Below are 20,016 nucleotides of genomic sequence, written 5' to 3'. Positions count from 1 at the left end.
GTACTGCACTCATTGCACTGCAGATGCTCAATAACTAGCAATAAGAGTATTTCAGGAAACTTGGTGAGCTCTTACTCCTTTAAAAATTCATTTATGATCTTATTAAGTGTCAGCATTACAAGGAATTTTTGATTTTATTACTGTCCTCCTTCACTTCATGTTCTAATTTGTTGTGCTGCGAGTTGTTTTGTTCACAGGTTAAACAGCTACCATAAGCATGGCAACATTTCAGCAACAGCTGAAATGATCCCTGAATACATGTTGAACATTAGTTTGTAAAGCCCTGTGGGGGGAAAGGTGCTAATGAAATCCAAGATGTTGTAAGAAATTGTATTAGTTTGAGGCCACAGCTGACTAATAGGAAGAAGCTTTTTATTTATGGCTCCTGGACTCATTCTCTGGTTACAACCCAGTTCTGTAGGACAACAAGCCAATCTCCCATTATGAAGTTTGGGTAAAGATGTGTGCGCTTTGGCTTTAGGGTGAGGCAGTCAAAAATGGGAGCAGGCATCAAACTTTCACTCTTAAGCTGGGTAGTTAGGAATGGAGTGGAGTGGTGTCAGGTTTGAGTCTGGACTGTGGCAGTTAGGAGTGTGGAGGTGAGTGGGTTGGGACAGTTAGGAGCAGTGGGGGGCTTCTAGTCTAGGCTCCGAGAGGGTCCCCCCTGCTGCTCAGCCCCATGTATTTGGGGTTGGGGGTTATGGAGCTGGCAGAGCCTGCAAGGCAGAGAAGACCAGACCCACTTCCCACCCCCTGTCTGAGAGAGACAGCAGCGTTGAGCCCTGGGCCTGGGGGTCTAGCAGGACCCTGCTCAGGACAGAGGTGCCTATGCTGGGGGTGGGGGGGAGGTGTCTCACAGAAGGTCCCTGGGGGGGGGAGCTGTCTCAGGGGGCCTAGCAGAGAGTCCCCGGGGGGGGGGTATCGCGGAGGGTCCCTAGGCCCAGGGGCGGGGGTCAGGCGGGGGGTCCCGGCGAGGGGCTATCGTGGAGGGTCCCAGGGCCTGGGGACGAGGGGGTCTCACGGGGCCTGGCTGAGGGTCCCGCGGCTCAGGTGGTCCCGGCGAGGGGGTATCGCGTAGGGTCCCTGGCTCAGGCGGCCGGGGGGGTATCACGGAGGGTCCCCGGGCCCATCGCGGAGGGTCCCTGGCTCAGGCGGGCGGGGGGGTATCGCGGAGGGTCCCCGGGCCCGGGATCAGGCGGGCGGGCATCTCGGAGGGTCCCTGGCTCAGGCGGACGGGGGGGGGTATCGCGGAGGGTCCCCGGGCCCGGGATCAGGCGGGGGGGGGGTATCGCGGAGGGTCCCCGGGCCCGGGGGTATCGCGGCGGCCCGGCACTCACTTGTCCAGCCAGAAGGTCCATGGCGAGTGCAGCGGGATCCCGCCCGGCTCGGGCTCCAGGCTCCGCAGCTGCTGGTGGTTGATGGGCACCGGGTCCTCGTCGCCCTCCTGCTCCGGCGGCGGGTGCGGGGGCTCCGGGCCCGGCTGGCTCTCGGGGGGGCTCAGCGCCATTGCCCTGCGCTTCCTCCCGCCGGCCCAGGCTGTCAGGGCCTCTCGTCCCCGGCCTGCCACCCCCGCGCCGGGCAGCAGGGGGCGCCGCGCCGGCAGGGACACGGGCGGGCAGGGGAGGAGATAGGGTCGGGGGCAGCCATCGGGACCCCCAGAGGGAGGGGGACAGGCACGGCGGGCAGGGATGTTTGGGGGAGGGACAGACACACCGACAAAGAGTGAGACTCAGGCAGTGAGAGGGACAGACACCTAGAGCCTAGTAGCCTTGCCAGCCCTCCAGGATTGCTCTGGAGTCTCCAGGACTTAAAATTAAATCTGTCCTTAAATATTATGTCCTGAGATGAAATCTCCAAGGAAGACGTCCAACCTAAATTGGCAACCCTACGCCTCATGGAAGGAGACAGACAGATGGGAAGGGGGGAGGACACACCGACAGAGGGACACAGGCAGGCCCGTGCACCACTCCAGGATACCGATCACTACCGACAAGGAAAAAGACACAGACACCCCCACAAATGCAGGGACATAGAAGGGCACACACGTCACCATCTTCAAATGAGGGAGAACCGTTTTTTAAAAGCAAATCATCCATGTTCCATTATTGCACACTCATACCACACTGGAAAGTTTGCCAGTTGCATATGCATTACAGTTGGAGAAAGATTCCTTGTCCAAAAGAACTCCCAGCCTAAGGCCCTGATCCTGCGGTAGGCTCTGTGGGCAGACCAATTCACACATTGACCTCACTGTCACTGGGACTTTAGCTCCTAAGTCCCCTTTCCAAAATGAGACTGGGGTATGTCTAGACTATGGAAATTATACATGCATTGCTATGTTGGCACAGCCTCATAGGGCAGAAAGTCTACACTGATAAAAGGATTTTCCCCTCAACAGTCTTAGCTATAGCTACGCTGATGGAAGAATTCTGCCATTGGCATAGCTGTGTCTGCAATGGAGGTTATGCAGCATAGCTACAATCAATAAGAATGCATTTTTTCCACACCTCTGATGGATTGTAACTATGCAGATACAACTTTCAAATGTAGACAAACCCGTAGGCTCCTAAATCACTTAGATCATGCAAGGCTGAGCTGGACAGAGCAGTGCCTAAATACCTTTAAAATCTGGACTTCAGGGCCTAATCCTGCAAACACCTGGCTAACAAACGCATGTTTCATCCCATGGAGTGACATGGGACTGCTCATGTGTATCTGCAGGATAAAGACATAAGCAGACCACATACAGGCACTGGGAGGGACATAGCATATTACAAATCTTTAATTTTTTTTATTCTCTATATATCATATCATCCTTTTTTATTGAATGTATTTACCTTTGTCTATAGAAAGCTGTTCCTTATATTTCAGAAAGCACACGTGCTAGAACCTTACTCTAATAAAAAGTAAATACAAAATAATTTTATTCAGAGTAAAGTTAAGCAGGTGCATAAGTGATAGCACGATTGAAGACCATGAATCGTATAGGATTCTTGGAAAGCATATTTAATAGGATGAATAATTTCATACATACCTTATCCTAAAAGAACATCAATAAAACCATGCTCCTTTTAAAAAACGAATCCATCAGTAAGGTCACCCATAAAAAACAGGATGTACATTACCAGGGAAACAAAAAGTTAATGATTATACTGTGCAGATGTAACCTGCTAACTGCTTTGTCAAATCAAATAAGATCTGGAAAACTAGTTGCATCATCTCTTGTTATTTAATTTATTCTTAAAATAGAAGGCAGAAGATAATGACCATTTGGAATAGTTTGAATTCCTGTATCCATTGATATGCCTGCTGTGGACCCTCCTTTTATTTTGGCGGTGAACATCAAAAATTGTAATCTTGCAAAAAGAACATAATATGGGGCTTTATCCAGCCAAAATAACCCATGTGTGTTTTTGTTTTACTCAGAAGGAGTAGGGGATGAGGAAGGGGCCCAATGTCTCGACCTAGAAAGACCATGTCTAGGCCCTGGGACGGCAATAGTTCAGTCTCCATGCCTATTAAGCTATTGGTATGGCTTTGCTGAGATTCCCAACCAATGTGTCCATCAGTGCCAATAGATGTGGTGATTTTCTCATATGCACACTGTTGCCCTAGGAACGAGGCTGAGACCACCAACTCATTTCACAAAATCCAGCAGATTACTAGCTGTTACTAGCTTTTGTTCACCATCAACCTAGACCAGACAGAAATCAGTGGCCTCATCAAGGTGAAATGTTCCATATCCCATTAGCACTGAGCTATCCAGCCTGCAAGCCCTATTTCTCAATTTTAAAAGAAATTGCTTTTATCATGAACTCTGTAAGTAACAGTACACAAAAAGACTCCAGAAATAGAGAGAACCAAATCACACACATTCAGGGCTTGTCTACGTGGGGAAGTCAATTACAAAATAAGCTAGTAATGAATTTAAAGCGCAATAGCTATTCTGCTACAAGTTTCCTTCTGGACACTCTTGCACTGATGCCATTTTGTGGTTTAGCTTAATCCCCTTCCAAAATGGATTAAGCCAGGGGTTCTCAAACTGTGGGTCTCTAGGGCTGGCGTTAGACTTGCTGGGGACTGGGGCCAAAGCCTGAGGGCTAAAGCCCTGGGTGGCAGGGCTCAGGCTTTGGCTTTAGTCCTGGGTAGCGGGGCTCAGTTTACAGGCTCCCTGCCTGGAGGTGAAGCCTTGAGCTTGGGCCCCCCACCTGGGGTGGCGGGGCTCGGGTGGGCTCAGGCTTCATCCCCCACCCTCCTGGGGTCATGTAGTTGTCAGAAGGGGGTTGTGGTGCAATGAAGTTTGAGAACCGCTGGATTAAGCTAAAATCAGAAAAAGACCTCTTAGTGTCCAGAATAAAGCATCTACCTGGGAAGCTCGTGCAGATTGGCTATTTCCCCATGCAGACAAGCCCTCAGCCATTTTTCCAAGTGAGACATGTACAATCTAAATTCATCCCTAGTTTACACCAGTGCAAACGAGGGCTACCAGTGGCAGAAAATCTACAGTGGGGAATAGAGGATACAACAAATGCTGGAAATCCTATAGAAGAGGGTAAATCTGGCTGGGGAGATGGAGTGCAGCCGGATGATGCACTGGATTAATGCATTCTTTATCTACGGGGCTTGTATGGAGCCTTTGATAGAAGCTAAAGCTACATTCCTAGGTGGATCAAACAAAGAACAACTATGAAAACACTACTTGCCCCCTACAACCCTAGGATGAATCCTCTGTGCATCACAAGCACTTCCTTGCATTAGCAGGTTTGAATTCAGACCAACGAGGAAAAAAATCTAAGGAAATAATCATTGAAACATTTAAAGATTTTTACAGGATTTTTGTTTAAAATATTGTTTTAATGTTTGTCATGTAGTTAAAAGATTTCTTTTTAAAGGGATACACACTGAGAAAAGCCACCCTTTGCCATCTCCTCTTACAAAGTAAATACTGGTATGTACTGGAAACTTCTGCTTTCTGTATCTATAAAGTCAGTAAAAAATTTGATAACCCTTAAGCCATGGCCAAATTGAGGAGATATATGAGTATGCCATAACCTCAGTTCTCCTAACTGAGGGATGAAAAAAAAAAACACAACAGTTGGGAGTGGGACATATATTACTATCACATTTTGTGGGTGATGGATTTGGAGCTGCTCTGTAATTATTTATGAATATTGTATGTTGCCCTGGTTCTTGGGGTACTTTTTGTCTGACTATATTATGTTAACAACAAAAGTCGGTCTGAAAAAAACAGGAAGGAAAGAAAATGGCTCAACAAACACTTAGGAGTCGTGAAGGGACAATGCCAGAGATACTTTGCTTAATTTTGCTTCATCTCTAAAACTACAAAACTGATTTGGACCAGGGCAGGAAAAGTCCTATGAACACAGAAGGACAAAAGAATTCTGCCAGTTTAAAAAAAGAGTAAACTTCTCCTGAGAGAGGTGTAAATTGTTTGGGGGAACCAGACTGAGGCACTGGGACATGCTGGGGCGTCTGAAAAAGTTAGAACTGCCTAGGTCACCATCACAATAAGGCACAGACACACGTAGACTGTTTTAAAACCCTTTTTTTCTTTAATGCTTTGTTCTTCCTGCTAAAATAACTAATACTTTGGTTTTAAGAAAGCTGCCTTAATCACTGTACATCACTGGTCACAGACTCCCAAAGGGCAAAAAACATCACAGATGCTGAACAAGTTAGACCAGCTGGATAAGCACAGCTGATACACAGGCTACTGTAGCCGAGGGTGAGACTAAGAGTGAGAGAACTGCAAAATTCCATCCTGGAATAGGTAAAGGCCAAGGCCTGGCACCACTCAAAGAAACCCAGGAGGCAACAGAGGCACAGCTAGCTCTGTAACTGTAGCAGTGTGCCTCCAGCAGCACTTTCCTGCATCTAATTTGAGTTCTTGCACCTCTCTGCCATAGCAGAGCCTCAACCAATTTCATGCTGGGGGCAGGTAATTACAGACACACAATGCTGGAGTAGGCTCTTTGGAAGCATCAGGAAGAAGTGCTGAATATTGCCCAGAAAATTGGGATAGAGGTGATTTACATTTAGGGTCTACACTTCCAATCTCCAAAAGTGTTACTGACTTCAGAGGGAGTTTCACAAATGCAAGAGCTGGCTGTGATTTGCAAAGAGAGACACCCATCGCAGGCAGCATTAAATATAAACGCCTACTTTAATCTTAACTTAGAGTAGTTTAGAGTGGGGCACTCTTGTCTTAAAACATGAGATTGGTTGGTGGAATCCTTTCCTCTCTCATTTGGGACTCCTCCAGTCCCATTTGCTGTTGTAGATGGTCGATGTGGCAACGACCACAATTGCATATGTGAAAATGAGACCGAATTTGATGAATTTTTAGCTTTTTTTTAAAAGTGCAATTTAGCAACTGGAAGCAAGGAAGAGAACTAGCACAACATGATAGTCCGCTCTCTTTGGACCACAGGAAAGTGCATCGCTGACCACCAGTAAGGTCCACTGACCACAGGTTTGACATGACAGTACTTTAGAAGACTTCTCTGAGAGAAAAAAATTCAGCACTCAGAATGGCAAAACAAGCAGCCTGGAATGACTGATGTACAGGCAATTGGGAATGACCTGTTGTGGTAGACAAATGTACCCTAATTGTGAGCTCACCTGTAAAAAGTATATGAACGGTCATAAGATTTTACAATAACCTACAAGAAAAAAGTTGATGGAAAGTAGGTCAAGTTGTTTTCAGTAATGAATGTTATAAACAGGTGTAAGAGAACCAGACTGAGCCTAAATTAATTCAAACAAAAACGGCCACATTCTTGTAATTCAAGACTATCTTGAAATCATGCTTGGTGGAACCAGAAATTAATGAACCAATACTGGTGTGTCAGATTTCACTCTAGCTAATTGCTAGAATGATTACTGTAATACTACCCTGTGTATTACTGTGCGTTCATTTATTTTCCCCAGCACATATCTAGTAATATTAGCACTTAATTTAACTAAAGACATATTATTAATTTTTCATAACGTATTTAAGGACATGAATATTATCAATGATTTAAGGACATTTATTTTACACCATGACTATAGACATGGTACCAAGTTATTTCTTATACTATCCAGTTTATAACTAAGCATCAGTTGGTTTTACTTGCAATATACTAGTTCTCTTTTTCGGTTTGTTCTCAGGCATAACTGATACCTGCCAACGAACTGAGACTGAACCCTTGTTAAAATTGTGTTTTTTAAAAAGTCACCTCCATTCTAAACCAACTGGGAGTCTCCTATCATCTCCTGATCCAAAGCACACCGAAGTCAATGAAAATATCCATGGACTCCAATGAGACTTGGATCAGGCGCCAAGTTCAATGGATCCTCTTGCTGGTACTGCTTACAATTCAGTTGCTGATTCTGGTATTCTTGAGGCTCACAGAATGGGCCAGCAGCCATAAAAACTAATTTCTACTGGATATAAACCTTATGTTACAGTCACTACTGAATCATTGACTGCGACAATGCTGTGGGTTGAGGCATTGTGAGAAATAAAAGACTTGCTGATGGTAGGTGGAAAGAGTGACAAACAAACCATTCAAAAGCCAAAGCAAAGTTTAGAATAAAATAAAAGCATCCTTTATAACCCATTATATTTACTTCTAAAAAGGTTAAAGGAAATGTTTTAAAATGCCTAAAAATATGTATAATGTTGAACTGCACTGTTTTTGGCAAGAGATCCCCCATCTAGGAAAGATTTCATATCAGCCAAGCTGTTAAGCAGAGGTTGCCATGGAAACAGAATGTATTCAAGTGATACGGGCAGTGATATACTCTATTTAATGTGTTCATTTGCTGCAAATTGGGAACATGTCAGAGCTAAAATCCATTATGTAACTTTATTTTGTTCAAAACAAATGGGCTTCCCTTTCATTTTGTTACAAAGCATGGAACCTGTCCTGCACAGTGCATTGTTTTCCACTGGCATATCCAACCAGAGGTGCTCCGAGTTACAGCTGCGGTGCAACCTTAGCTATGGCATTTCCTGACTTTTGAGTACCTAGCCAGGCATCCTAAATGTAGTATTTAGTTTGGAATTTACTAGGTTTTTTCCTTAGAAGAAACTAAGGATGCTCAGAGCTGGGCTCCCTCTTGCAAAATTTGTGACGTGCCTAGTACTCATCTCTAACCTTTACATCCTCTAGACCCCTTGGTAAATTACAAAGCAAACAGCAACATTCTCAGAACCCACTGCCTCTTCAGCACATTTTTTTATAGTGAGAAAGGAATTATACGTATTTAGAACACAGAAAAGGGACTGAATTGGTTTTGTTCAAATAAAAAAAAAATCACCTTTGGGAAGGACAGCAAGCTTGGAAAATTTCCATCTGGAAAAATATGTGACCCAAACTGACCCTGCAAGGAAACCATTTTACTATAGCAGTTGTTGCTGCTTCTATTATAATTGCAAAGAAAATTGCATGTACAGTTACACTATGAAAACTATTAGCATGCAACACATGGATTAGAGAAGATAATGCATTGCAAAGTGTTCAGGGGAAAATGTCTTAAGTGATGACACAAGGGAGCAGGAAATTCTAGTTGCCTGGTACAGGTTGATCTTCAGGTAAAAGATCAAAAAACTGAAACTTTGCTCAGCACATCAGTATTGAAGGTGTTACATAATGAATACAATGTAAAATGGTCAGTAGAATGGTTATGGTATTTCATGATCTCCTGCTCTTGTGGTTATGAAAACTGGCTGAAAGCTTCTTTTCTTCTGGGGCAAAGGAGCCTCTCTCTCTTTTTGGACTTTCCCTGTAGTTTAGCTCATGAGGCAAAACCTAAGGTGAAAGATGTGGAAGATCAGACAACTTACATTGGCTGAAACAGGCACTGCAGCCAAAGAAGGAGGTTAGAAGAGTAGCTATACGGAAAACATCTTGGGTTCTAAACAGACTAGCTCTTCCAAGCCAGCATCCCAATTTGAGCTTCTGATATCTTCTTTCCATCTACCATATAGTGCATTATCTATCTATTGCATGACTCACAACTGGTAGAAAAATATGCACTGATATAAATCTATCCTGTATCCTTTTAAAGACAAATATCTTAATGATAAATAATGACCACTCTTTCCTGTTCTATATCACCTTTGATTCAAGGAACTCAAAGTGATTTACAATTCATTAAGCCTCAGTTCCTATGGAGCAGAGTGGAAGGTTAGTACTAAAGGCATAGATAGTGCCGCTATAGCACTCTCCTAAGCAAGAGGCTTCAGAATCATCTTGGGAATCTGCAGCTGGGCAAAGGGAAGGTTGAGGATATAACGGGGGAAAATACCTTCCCCTCCATATTCCAATGGAAAAGGTTATGGAAAAAATCTGGGCTTGATCCAAGCCCACCGAAGTTAACGTAAAGACTCCCATTGACTTCAGTGGGCATTAGATCAGCTCCTTAATCCTCCCGTGACCAGTTTGACTGGCTTTTGGGCAACACAGCTTCAACACAGCACAGAACCTTTGCCTCAGAGTTAGAGTTTGGTAGAGAACCCAGATCTCCAGACTCTACTTTTACTGCTAGACCACTAATGCTCATTTATGGAACACCTCTGCTCCCAGTGTCATAAGGCATTGGATCAGGCCCTGAGACACTGAAAGGAACACAAAGAACAGGAATACTTGTGACACCTTAGAGACTAACAAATTTATTTGCGCATAAGCTTTTGTGGGCTAAAACCCACTTCTTCGGATGCATAGAGTGGAACATACAATTTGTTAGTCTCTAAGGTGCCACAAGTACTCCCGTTCTTTTTGTGGATACAGACTAACACGGCTGCCACTCTGAAACTTGAAAGGAACAAATACTAAGCAGGATAGGAATTTCATGTGCAGAAATGTAAAAATAAAAATTAAAAAAAATTGATCAGAATAATGCTTTAAAACCAGGACTGGATGTATAAAGAAAAAGACCCTCTGAACATCTTTCCTTTGCCTCATGTCACCAAGAAATATCTGTAATACGCTTTACTTATCATATGCACTTTCCCAAATATGTGTTCTTTATTTTGTTACTAGTGTCCTCCATTGGAGCAAAGAATTTGATTTTTTTTTTTGATAAATGCTATTGGCACTGCAACTAACAGCTGCTTTATGCTGACACCAGCTCAGATGGAAATCTTTTCATGTTGTATATATTATGGCTCATAGCTGAAGGGAACAATAGGCAGGAGAGAGATCCTACACAATGGGCAAAACATTTCAACTTGTGTGCTAGAGTGGATTTGATCTGGGAACTGCGAAGTTTGGGAGCAGCATACGTTATTTAAATAGTGAAGAATTAAACAAGATTCCACAATAAAGGGAAGAATACGAAAAAGGAAAAGAAAAGATATGGTGGAGTCTATTCTCATCTTTTGCAGATTATGAGTTGGAATCTGTTTTATGAGTCAGCCAACAATCTTCTACACCAAGGTCAGCAACTTCCATCCCCTAGGCTACACCAGTTCTTTAAGAAAGAAAAGCCATGGACCCCTATGTAAGTTAGCCCCCAGAGGCAGACTAGCTTCATGGATAGGACAGAAACATGCAGATATAAAATATAAATTTAAAAAATAAAAGCTGCAGAGTTCAAACAAAGTGTGTTCCTTAGTTCAGATCAAGAACACGGACTTTGGTGCAAACATTTCTTCTTCACATAAAAAGGTAAGGATAAATCAAATGGGTCAAATTTTGCTCAGTTATGGCAATATAAATTGGGGTTAACATCACTGAAATCATACTGTAAATGAGATAACAATCAGGCCCATAGCCTCCTATTAAATAGTAAAGCTCCTATTAACATATTGTTTGTATATTATGTTAGAATTAATCTATTAAAACAAAAAAGAATACTAATGGTTGATAGTATCCTGGCAATGCGCCAGATTCCATGAAAACTTGGATTGTAATAGCAATCCTGTTTCACCAATATAGTAATGCTTTATTTCCAGCTTGTTTGAAATAACTTTTTGACTCGCAAAACCATCAACAGCCAGATAACACTTACTGTTCTTAAATACCCTCTACTAGGAGAGGGATAGCTCAGTGGTTGGAGCACTGGCCTGCTAAGCCCAGGGTTGTGAGCTCAATCCTTGAGGGGGACATTTAGGGATTAACTCTGCTTTGAACAGGTGGTTGGGCTAGATGATTTCCTGAGGTCCCTATTATTTGGCACATCAACCAAGATAAAATGGAGCATTGCATGCTAGGACTCAGTCTTGATGGAGTTCAATCCTGCTCTCACTGAAATCAATGTCAAACTCCCACTTTCTTCAAAGGGAGCAGTATCAGACCTTAGGTGTCTTATTGAACTTGGTGAGCCAAATTTTGCTCACAGGACTCAATTCACCCCAGTCTCGATATCTCTTTCTACCACGTAAGCCCTTAATGTGAAGCTTAAATGGGTGTTGAATGGCCTGGAAGGTTTTAAATGGCATGCACCATCACTTGAGGGATGGATTTTACTTATTTACATAACTGATCCTCCCCTTTTTAAATCTAACTACAACATTTAAAGGGCAAACAAAAAATCATAAATCTATTAAAAGTCCTTTCCCACAGCACTCATTCACAAGAGAAGTCCCATTTTCTCACATGAGTGAGGACTGCAGGATTAATACATAAGGCATTAAAACTAAATATTCTGGAAGATTAAAGTACCCTGTTTTTTATGGCACTGAACAAGCTGCCTCTTCTTATTTCCCAGATGTTTGCAAATTTTATGCGGGCTATTTTAAAGAGCTTCCCCCCCTATTCTGACACAGCTCTGGCCTCTGGGTCATCCTGAAGTGGAGCTTTTGTTCCAAACACTCCTGTCAAACTGAACCTAGTTAGATAGAACGTGAGAACCAAGAATAAAAATAAAAAGCCCCAATACACAAGGGGTTAAAACGTGGGTAAAATAAAGAAAACAATCCATTATGTCTGACAACCTGAATGGGCATCTGGGAGTTCTGGGGCATTTTGACGTTTAAACTCCACTCAAATTTTGGTTACATAATTCACTCATCTCCATTACATGTCACAACCTTCCTGTCAGTTTCTAGCTGATATTTCAAGTTCTACTTACTTCAGTAAGTGAGTAAGACCTTTTACCAGAGAGCTAGAGAGTGAGCTATTAAAATAATAGATTCCCTTTCATTAGACTGTCTTAAAAGCTAAAATAATAATATAGCATGATAAAAATGCTTTAAAAGCCTTAGTTAGTAGCCCACAAAAGCTCAGTACAGACCTATGAATACTCATAAAAATTAGATACCCTTTTTCTGCCCTATTTCAATAGCATAATTTTTTTTCAAATGAGATAATGTTGGAGAAGTACTTTAAATATAAAAAGTGCTGGATAGCTTACTTAACTCCCACTCCCACCCCCACCCCCTACATGAAAGCAATGAGGGCGAGATTCTAAGCCTAGGCACAGTCCTGAGCAAACTGCACCATCTCAGACAGTCTCTGAAGGCACTGTAGCTAAGACATACTCCTCGAGTCCCAGTTCTTTCCTTAATTCCTCTTTTCTCCAGGGGGGTCATAGCCTATAGCAGCCCATCCTAGCACACTGGCTTAGAGCTTGTCTAAACACAGAAGTTAAATTAAATTGGTGTAAGTCAGTTTAATTAAAGTGGTGTGACTGTTGTATGTGCACTCTCTAGTACTGGTATAAATCTTATATTAGTTCAGCTTCTGCCTGAAAATGTACCCATTTCTCACCCTCCTGTTCCATTTGCTCCAGGCATCTTGACTCAAGATTGGGGTAGCCTGTCCAATGATGTAAAGGATGTATGGGAGGGGCAGGGCAGTGTCTTGCATTCTTTTACTCAGGCATATAGGCTACATGAAACTTTCTGAAGCCAGCTTGTTCACAGCTATCAGTCATAAATCACCTGAAGCCTAATATACAAAGTACACTTCTACCTCACTATAATGCGACCCGATATAACATGGGTTTGCATATAGTGCTGTAGCAGAGGGGCTCCAGCGGCGCTTTAAAGGGTCCAGGGCTCCAGCTGCAGCTGAGAGCCCCGGGTCCTTTTAATCCTGCTGGAGCCCTGCTGCCGCTATCCCAGGGCTGCGGCAGTGGAGCTTGCAGGCAATTTAAAGGGCCTGGGGCTCTGTCTGGCTGCTGTGGGGAGCCCAGAGAGGCCTTTAAATCACTGCTGAAGCTCTGATGACATTACTCCGAGGCTGGGGCAGTGGGGCTTGCCAGCGATTTAAAGGGCCTGGGTCCCCCCGCAGTGACTGGAGCCCGGAGCTCTTTAAATCACCGCTGGAGCCCTGCCGCCCCTACCCCGATATAATGGGGTTTCAGCTATAACATGATAGGGATTTTTGGCTCCCCATGACCGCGTTATAGCAGGGTAGAGGTGTGTGGTATAATAGTAATATCAGATTTCAGGTATTATTATTTGTTCAAGTTAAATGATCTTATAACTTGAGAGTGAATGAGAGAAGTGTAACAATTTTGAGTAAGTACAAATAAATCGTCTCTCTCAATCCTTTGATGGTTTAAAATAAAAATATTAAAGTTTTAATGTGAAGAGATTCCCAAACTGCTTTCTGGAATCAACAGAAATATGGAAATTATTGCCCCCGAGAAGACTGATGTCTGAAAGCATTTCTTCTGTATGACAACAGGCTTTTCAGTAGAAAGCCTTAAGCTTTTATCTGAACAATTATGTTGTGAAACTCTGACCTGAGCACTTTCTGTATTACCAGAAAAACAAAATTTATCAGTACAACAAAATCACCACATAAATATATTTAAGTAATTATTATAAGGTGGAATAATACCCAAGCAACAGTAGAGGTTAAAGATTTTTATTTGTAATATGTTCCATCATAACCTAGTGACAACGTAGGACTCCATTATTACTGCTGTCATGCCAAATAATTCAATTAGGAGATCAAATCTACAGGTATTCCCATGGAGAGCAAGCGACTTCAAAACTTAAACATATGGGGTGTGTTCCAAATTCTCTTCTCAGTTATACTAGTGTAGCTCCACTGAAGTCAGAACTGGGCTCACTTATTTTTAGCTAAAATAAGGCAAAATGCAGAACAAAAATAAAGGTGCTTTGACTAGCCAATTAGAAATGTTCTTATTTCTAAAATCGTGCACCCACAAAGAGTAGCAATTACTCCCAGGAATCACCCCATTGATTTCAATAAGACTATTTGTGGTAGTAGGCATTAAGCTTAATAAGAAGTGGGTGGAGGACTGGGTCCTTAATATATTGCTGAAGACTCATTCCCTCTGAAAAAAAGACTGTTGAGGTTTCCCTTTTTTAGCTAAATCTCCCATGTGTGGAAGTGTGTAGTTGATTCTATCTGATGGCAGATGAAGGAAAGGTTAGAGTAATTAGTGTTTCCTATTTTGGTAAAACATGATTCTATGTTTTAATTATGGAAATTTAGGTCAGGTATTATAGTAATACCTACCGATCCCAATCAGGATCATATTCTGTGCTGTACAAATAGAATGATAAGAAGCACATCTTCCACGTTTAACAAATAATTACTACAGTATCCAGTGTAGAAGTCAAGCTATATATTAAGTATTGCAAAACAAACTTTCATTTTAACCTGGTTTCATACCACATGCTCATAACGTTCCAAAAGATTCCCTTTTCGCTGAAACCTTCCATGCTTTGTCCCTGCTGAGAAGTGAATTTGTTTTTGTGGAAAGTTTGAGCAAAACCTTGTAAATCATTAAAAAAATGTAAAAGCCCTTTCCACGTGATAAAATTACTGTGTCCATTTTCTTTTAACAGCAAAGAGCATGGGAACACACTTGCTTTCTGTTTCTATTTCAATCAATGGGTGTTTCACCATTTACTTCAATGTTAACAGGTTCAGCCCATGGTTGCTAAATGAACCTTTCTGCAGAGAGAACATGTTTGGCTAAGTCTGAATACTGAAAAGGTTTGACAAAGTTATGAATGTGGAAGAGGACACGATGCACAAAACTATATGTTAAAAAGACAAATTCCCCCTCAGTCTCCCAACAGGAGGGTCCTGAATTTAGTGGTCCAAAAGGGTCCTGCTACACCAAGGGCAGAATTCAGGGACCTCACAAAGGGGGTCTACTCCTCCTTCATACCATGCAACATAGCTCCACAGGAGTTCATGGCACCCCACCTCAAGGGCCTGGTTTGGGGAGGGACAGGAGTAGAACTAGAAGTAGATCACCAATTCCCCATATGCATTGTTGTCACAGAGGGACAAGAACTCCTTCCCTTCTTCTCAGCCCCCTGTTTCACAGCCTGTATATTCATCTCTGTGCTTAAGTGACATCCAGTCCTTAAAGAAGGATGCAACATATGCAGATAATTAATAGCACATTATTTAGTCACAGGGGTGTATGGGGTGCCCAGGGAGGGGTAGGACCTCTGATGGGGGGGGCTTGTACCCCTTCGGGGGTAGTCCATCCACTTCGGTCCCCACCTGTCACTCAGCTCTCACCTGTGACTCCAAGTAGCTGCAGCATGCACAGCGGCCACACCCTGGCAACGGCTTCGACAGGCCGGCCAAACCAGGTGAGTATAATTGATGGGACTCAAACCCTCAGTGAATTAGGCCTACCAGCATGTGACGTCAGCTCCGGCAGACTGGGCGAAAGAGATCACTACGATCCAACGGCTAAGACGGCGGTTCTGCAATGCTTTGTGGAAAGCGAAGGGCTTGACGAGGCACGAAAGACGTCAAGGCCATCCACTGCAACCAAAGAAGTTACCAGTCGTGACAAGTTTTCGTATCATTGGTGTCTGGCTTCTAAGGTTGAGAGAGTGGGATTGCTCCCGTGCAACGGCTCTACCACTTAAAAAGCTTTCACACACAGGTCCTGTGCAAATCATCATCATCATACCACCCAATCCTGCGGCGATGGGGGAGAGGCAAAGCGACAGGTGGAGGTTACCACTGGGAGTCGTAGTCCCAATCCTGCACGCAGGCGGCCTGTGGATAGGTGGCCGTCCAGCTCTGTACTTGGGGCAGCAGCTCCAGGCATCTGAGCAGTCCTCTTTAGGACAGCACTGCTCACCCTAGTAAGGGAGAGGCCTAGAAAAGGTGGCCTAAAAATTGCCTGCCCTACAACAGCTGGCCAGCAAGCGCGGCTGGCAGTTTAACCCAATCTGTGGCCGAAACCAAAAGAAAAATTTGAGTCACAAGAATTTGTAACTTCACCTGCTGAAGCAGGGGATTTTGGGGCTGAGAGGCATAATAGCTTCAGAGCAAGAGACTGGTGGAGCTTCTAAGTGCAGAAAGCTACTTATCTCTGGACTAAGGAGTTTAAGCACCTTTGTATCCCCATAAGCTCATTAACTCCAGAATAAGGAGCTGAGACATTAGGTGCACAGGCAGAATAGCCCTGATTCCAGGTAGTTACATTGCTACTGACAAAGCCTGTGCAGTTGGCATGTGGAGGGAGCCAAAGAGTTGTAGTTCAAGGAACTGAAGAGATTCAGCTATTTCCTTTTGTTGGGCATTATAAGCAGATAGTATCTTCACACTACTCCAATACAACCACCGCCTGCTGGAAGATTCAGGCAGGCCTTAGTAACCCACTCTACTAGCATAAAAACACCTTGCTAAACCCCCAACTCAGAACCTTCTCCTCTGACCAGAAGGGGTGTTGCCTAGCTCCCTTATACTCAGGGTGAGTCCATGAGCTGCACCTGCCATAATGATCAGGGCTCAATTAGCTTTTCCTTGCAGGCTTCCAACACCTGTTTAGATTTTGATGCGTATCTGGCACCTGCCTCATTAGAGACTCTTTCAGTCAGATACAGAGCCTGAGTCCCCACTGCCTTCCATAGTGATTAGTCAGTTCCACATGTGCGAGGAGGGTGTAAAATGCTACCAAATCAAACAAGTTGTGGCCCAAAGAGAGGGTAACATGGCAAAGTGGACTGAGGCAGGAAGAAAACGTACATGCGCATAGAAAGTTTCCTTAAGAGCTTTTCATATGATTATTTTTTGCAACTTTGTCAAAATGTCTCTGGCAGGGTCTGGAAGTGCCGCCAAAAGCTTATATAGAAAGACTTGATGGTGCTGGTATTTCCTGCCTTGCTACTGTTGTGTCCTCTGTCACAGAGGAACTGATCTACAAAAGCTCAGTTTCTAAAGAACAGCACGTTATCAACAGCACAGAATGTCAATCTTAGAAAAGACAGCGATAGAACTGAATTCCAAATTCCCATTCTTCCCTCCTCCTTTTCCTCCCTCTCCATTAAGCGAGCTCTTAAAAGCTAATATCTGTTGTAGGGAACGTGAGTGCTAAAGAACTTTTAGCAAGTGACATGCATGGAGACAATCACAGTCATGGTACCTGGGTCTGTCTGGTTATTTCCAGTCAAAATAATCTTCTGTTCAATTATGGAGAAGAATAGAGAAGCCAAGCCTGACTCACAATCACATGGGAGAAAATGCGAGTAGCTGTTCTAGTTCAAAACATCCAGCTTGCTGTGGAGGAGGATTACTGTCAGTGCAGAGCTCTGCTCTCTTTTTCTATTCAAGAGCTACAGGAACTTGGTAGTTAGAGATGGAATAGACCCATTAAGTGAGAGACCATTTTCCTGTCAGGATAGAATCTACTACCCCAGTATGGAAATGTCAGGTATTAAGCTGTCAGGGATAACCCCTTCCAAAATTGGATTGCTCATCTCAATACCTCTGGACCAGACCTGCATAACTATATGCATGCTTAGTGGCTTGATGGAAGGGTATTGTGCTGGATTCATTAATATTCAGTCATTCTCCATTATCTCAAAGACATTGGGGGAGAACATCCTGGTCAGGTCTAACTTGCATGTTTTGCACGAGTGTGGCAATACTTCTATGAACAGAGACAAGCCAAAAATGCTTAAATCTAGTTTTACGGGCTGCAAAGCTTTCCGGTGCTAAACTATCCCACTGTCATGGCAGGCCTGAATATGCCACCTCTGTGACCTGGCAGCTGGAACTCCTGAAAGTGGAGTTAGGGACTGATGTTGGGAGAGGCTTGTTTTCCTTTAAATCACCATTTTATTCTATACTCGTTGTTTACTTATTTGGGAGACAATGCACTGTGTGATATAGGCTACAGCAGGGAAGCATGGTTGCTGTGCAACCCACTTTAAATCAGGTAATACAATCAAGGTTTACAATTCCTTACACCACTGTCATGGTAATGTCCCAATATTCATTTAATGGTGTGTCACCTTCTGTTTTACAGTTGTCACACAGTATTATTCCTTGGGGGATCTCCCCAAAAACATCCGCAAAGCTCCCTCATTATCCTCCTTCAAAATCTCTCCTTAAAACTCTTTGCCATCATACTACCAAAAAAATTGACACTGGTTAGGCTGCCTTTGCACTGATATCACTGCCTATCATGCTGACCAATACTGTCACCTTGTTTCCTTATACTCCCACATCTATCTATATTCATCTGTTGTCTTGTATTATACTTGGATTGTAAATTCCTTGGGGGCAGGGACTATCTTTTTGTTCTGTGTTTATACAGCTCCTAGCACAATGGGGCCCTTGTCCATGAACAAGGCTCCTAAAATCTGAATCCTGCCCACTGCGTCAGATGAGTTTAGATTATGGAAAAAGCTCCACCCTCCCTGTCTAGCCTAGGCTGCTCTTTGCACGTATCAAGTCCCAGACATTTTCCTCTCGGAGTAGTATTTGATGGAGTTTATTCTTTCAGTGAGCCCCTTTTGTATGTTACTCCAGTTGCCCAATTATTTGTATTTCGGTAGTGTCTGAGAGCACTGGAATAACTTCCCCAGTAAAGTTATCCAGGATTCCTAGATGCTACCGTAATACAACTTATTATTCTCTCTGAACTAATCCAGACAAAAAGATGGAAATATTTGGGACATGTGTTAAGGATCAAGCCAGATCATCTTGCTATTCTTGGAGGACACAGCTGTGTGCTGCCCGTTGCTCGGGATGAGACATAAATTCACAGGGCCAGATTCTGTGCCAGCTGAGGCACAGCACAGAAAGCAAAAAACTCAGAAGAGGAGGAGACACAGGTAGCTTTTAAGCCCTCACGGCTTCTGTAATTCACACCAGCCCCCAACAGATGGCTACAGGTGGTGCTACAGCCCAGAATCCCCCTACTGCTCTATGCTACAGGCATGCTCTCTCCAACCCACAATCCACCCCCAACACCAGGGTAATGTATGGATTTTTATGCCATGGGATTCTCCCTCAGCCCTCTGTGGCTCCTTTACAGTCTCTATACACTGCTGGAGTGGAGTGTAGCAGTAAAGGCCAGAATCTCCCCCTGCATTTTGCCCAAAGAGAAATTCCCACCCAATTCCTTCTCTGTCTCTCCCCTACCCTCCACCTGCTTCATTCCAGGAACACTGAGCACTGTGGGGATTCTGGACTGCAGTGCCACCCACAGGCATTGTTTGGAAGTTGGTGTAAATGACAGCAGCCATTAGGGCTGCTCTAACACCACTTCAGCCCCTGCAGCCACCAGGCAGTGCTGAGATGGCTTAAAAGCCACTTTTGTCTCCTTCTCCCCTGAGCTCAGCCTTCTCTGAGGTGCCTTTCAGGAGGTGTGCTACAGAATCTGGGCTTGAGAATTTACCTCTCACCCTGCATAGGGGCAGCACATAGCTGTGTCATCTCAGGTGCAGCACAGGGAAGGAATCATTCTTCTGAGAACCGTGATTCCTTTCCTGCCTCCCCCTTGCTCTAGGGGGGAGAGAGGATAGCAGGTGTGTGGTACCTGCATGCTCTTTGACCCTGAACCCAAGATTCAAGTAGCCTGCACAGACATTAAGGGTTCTAATTCCCTCTTACTCCCCTGCCTAGCCCTGTAGTTGCACTTGGGAAAATGTTTAGTTTATCTCCTGGCAGCCTACATTTTGTTGTTCAGATTCCATTAGCTTAGTCCTTTGTTGTACTGTGGGCAATTAGGATATCAAGTGCCTTAGCTCCCTCCTGGAAGGCATTGCTGCTGCTAACCTTGGAGCCAAGGAATGCAGGACCATTCAGGCTGTAT

The 20,016-nt window shown here is 43.8% G+C and overlaps 1 protein-coding gene across 1 annotated transcript in view; it reads right to left on the bottom strand.

Moving 5' to 3' along the window:
• EIF4E3 (eukaryotic translation initiation factor 4E family member 3) overlaps positions 1–1,539 on the bottom strand; it is a 35,903-nt gene extending 34,364 nt beyond the window's left edge. The window contains exon 1 of the mRNA XM_030570042.1: positions 1,338–1,539. Within this exon, the coding sequence (XP_030425902.1) occupies positions 1,338–1,507 (170 nt within the window). The 5' untranslated portion in view covers positions 1,508–1,539. The remainder of the gene's footprint in view (positions 1–1,337) is intronic.
• Between the last annotated feature and the right edge of the window lie 18,477 nt (positions 1,540–20,016).

Source organism: Gopherus evgoodei, chromosome 7 (assembly GCF_007399415.2).
Source record: "Gopherus evgoodei ecotype Sinaloan lineage chromosome 7, rGopEvg1_v1.p, whole genome shotgun sequence".
In the NCBI taxonomy this organism is placed as follows: domain Eukaryota; kingdom Metazoa; phylum Chordata; order Testudines; family Testudinidae; genus Gopherus; species Gopherus evgoodei.
This window is presented reverse-complemented; position numbering and strand designations above follow the sequence as displayed.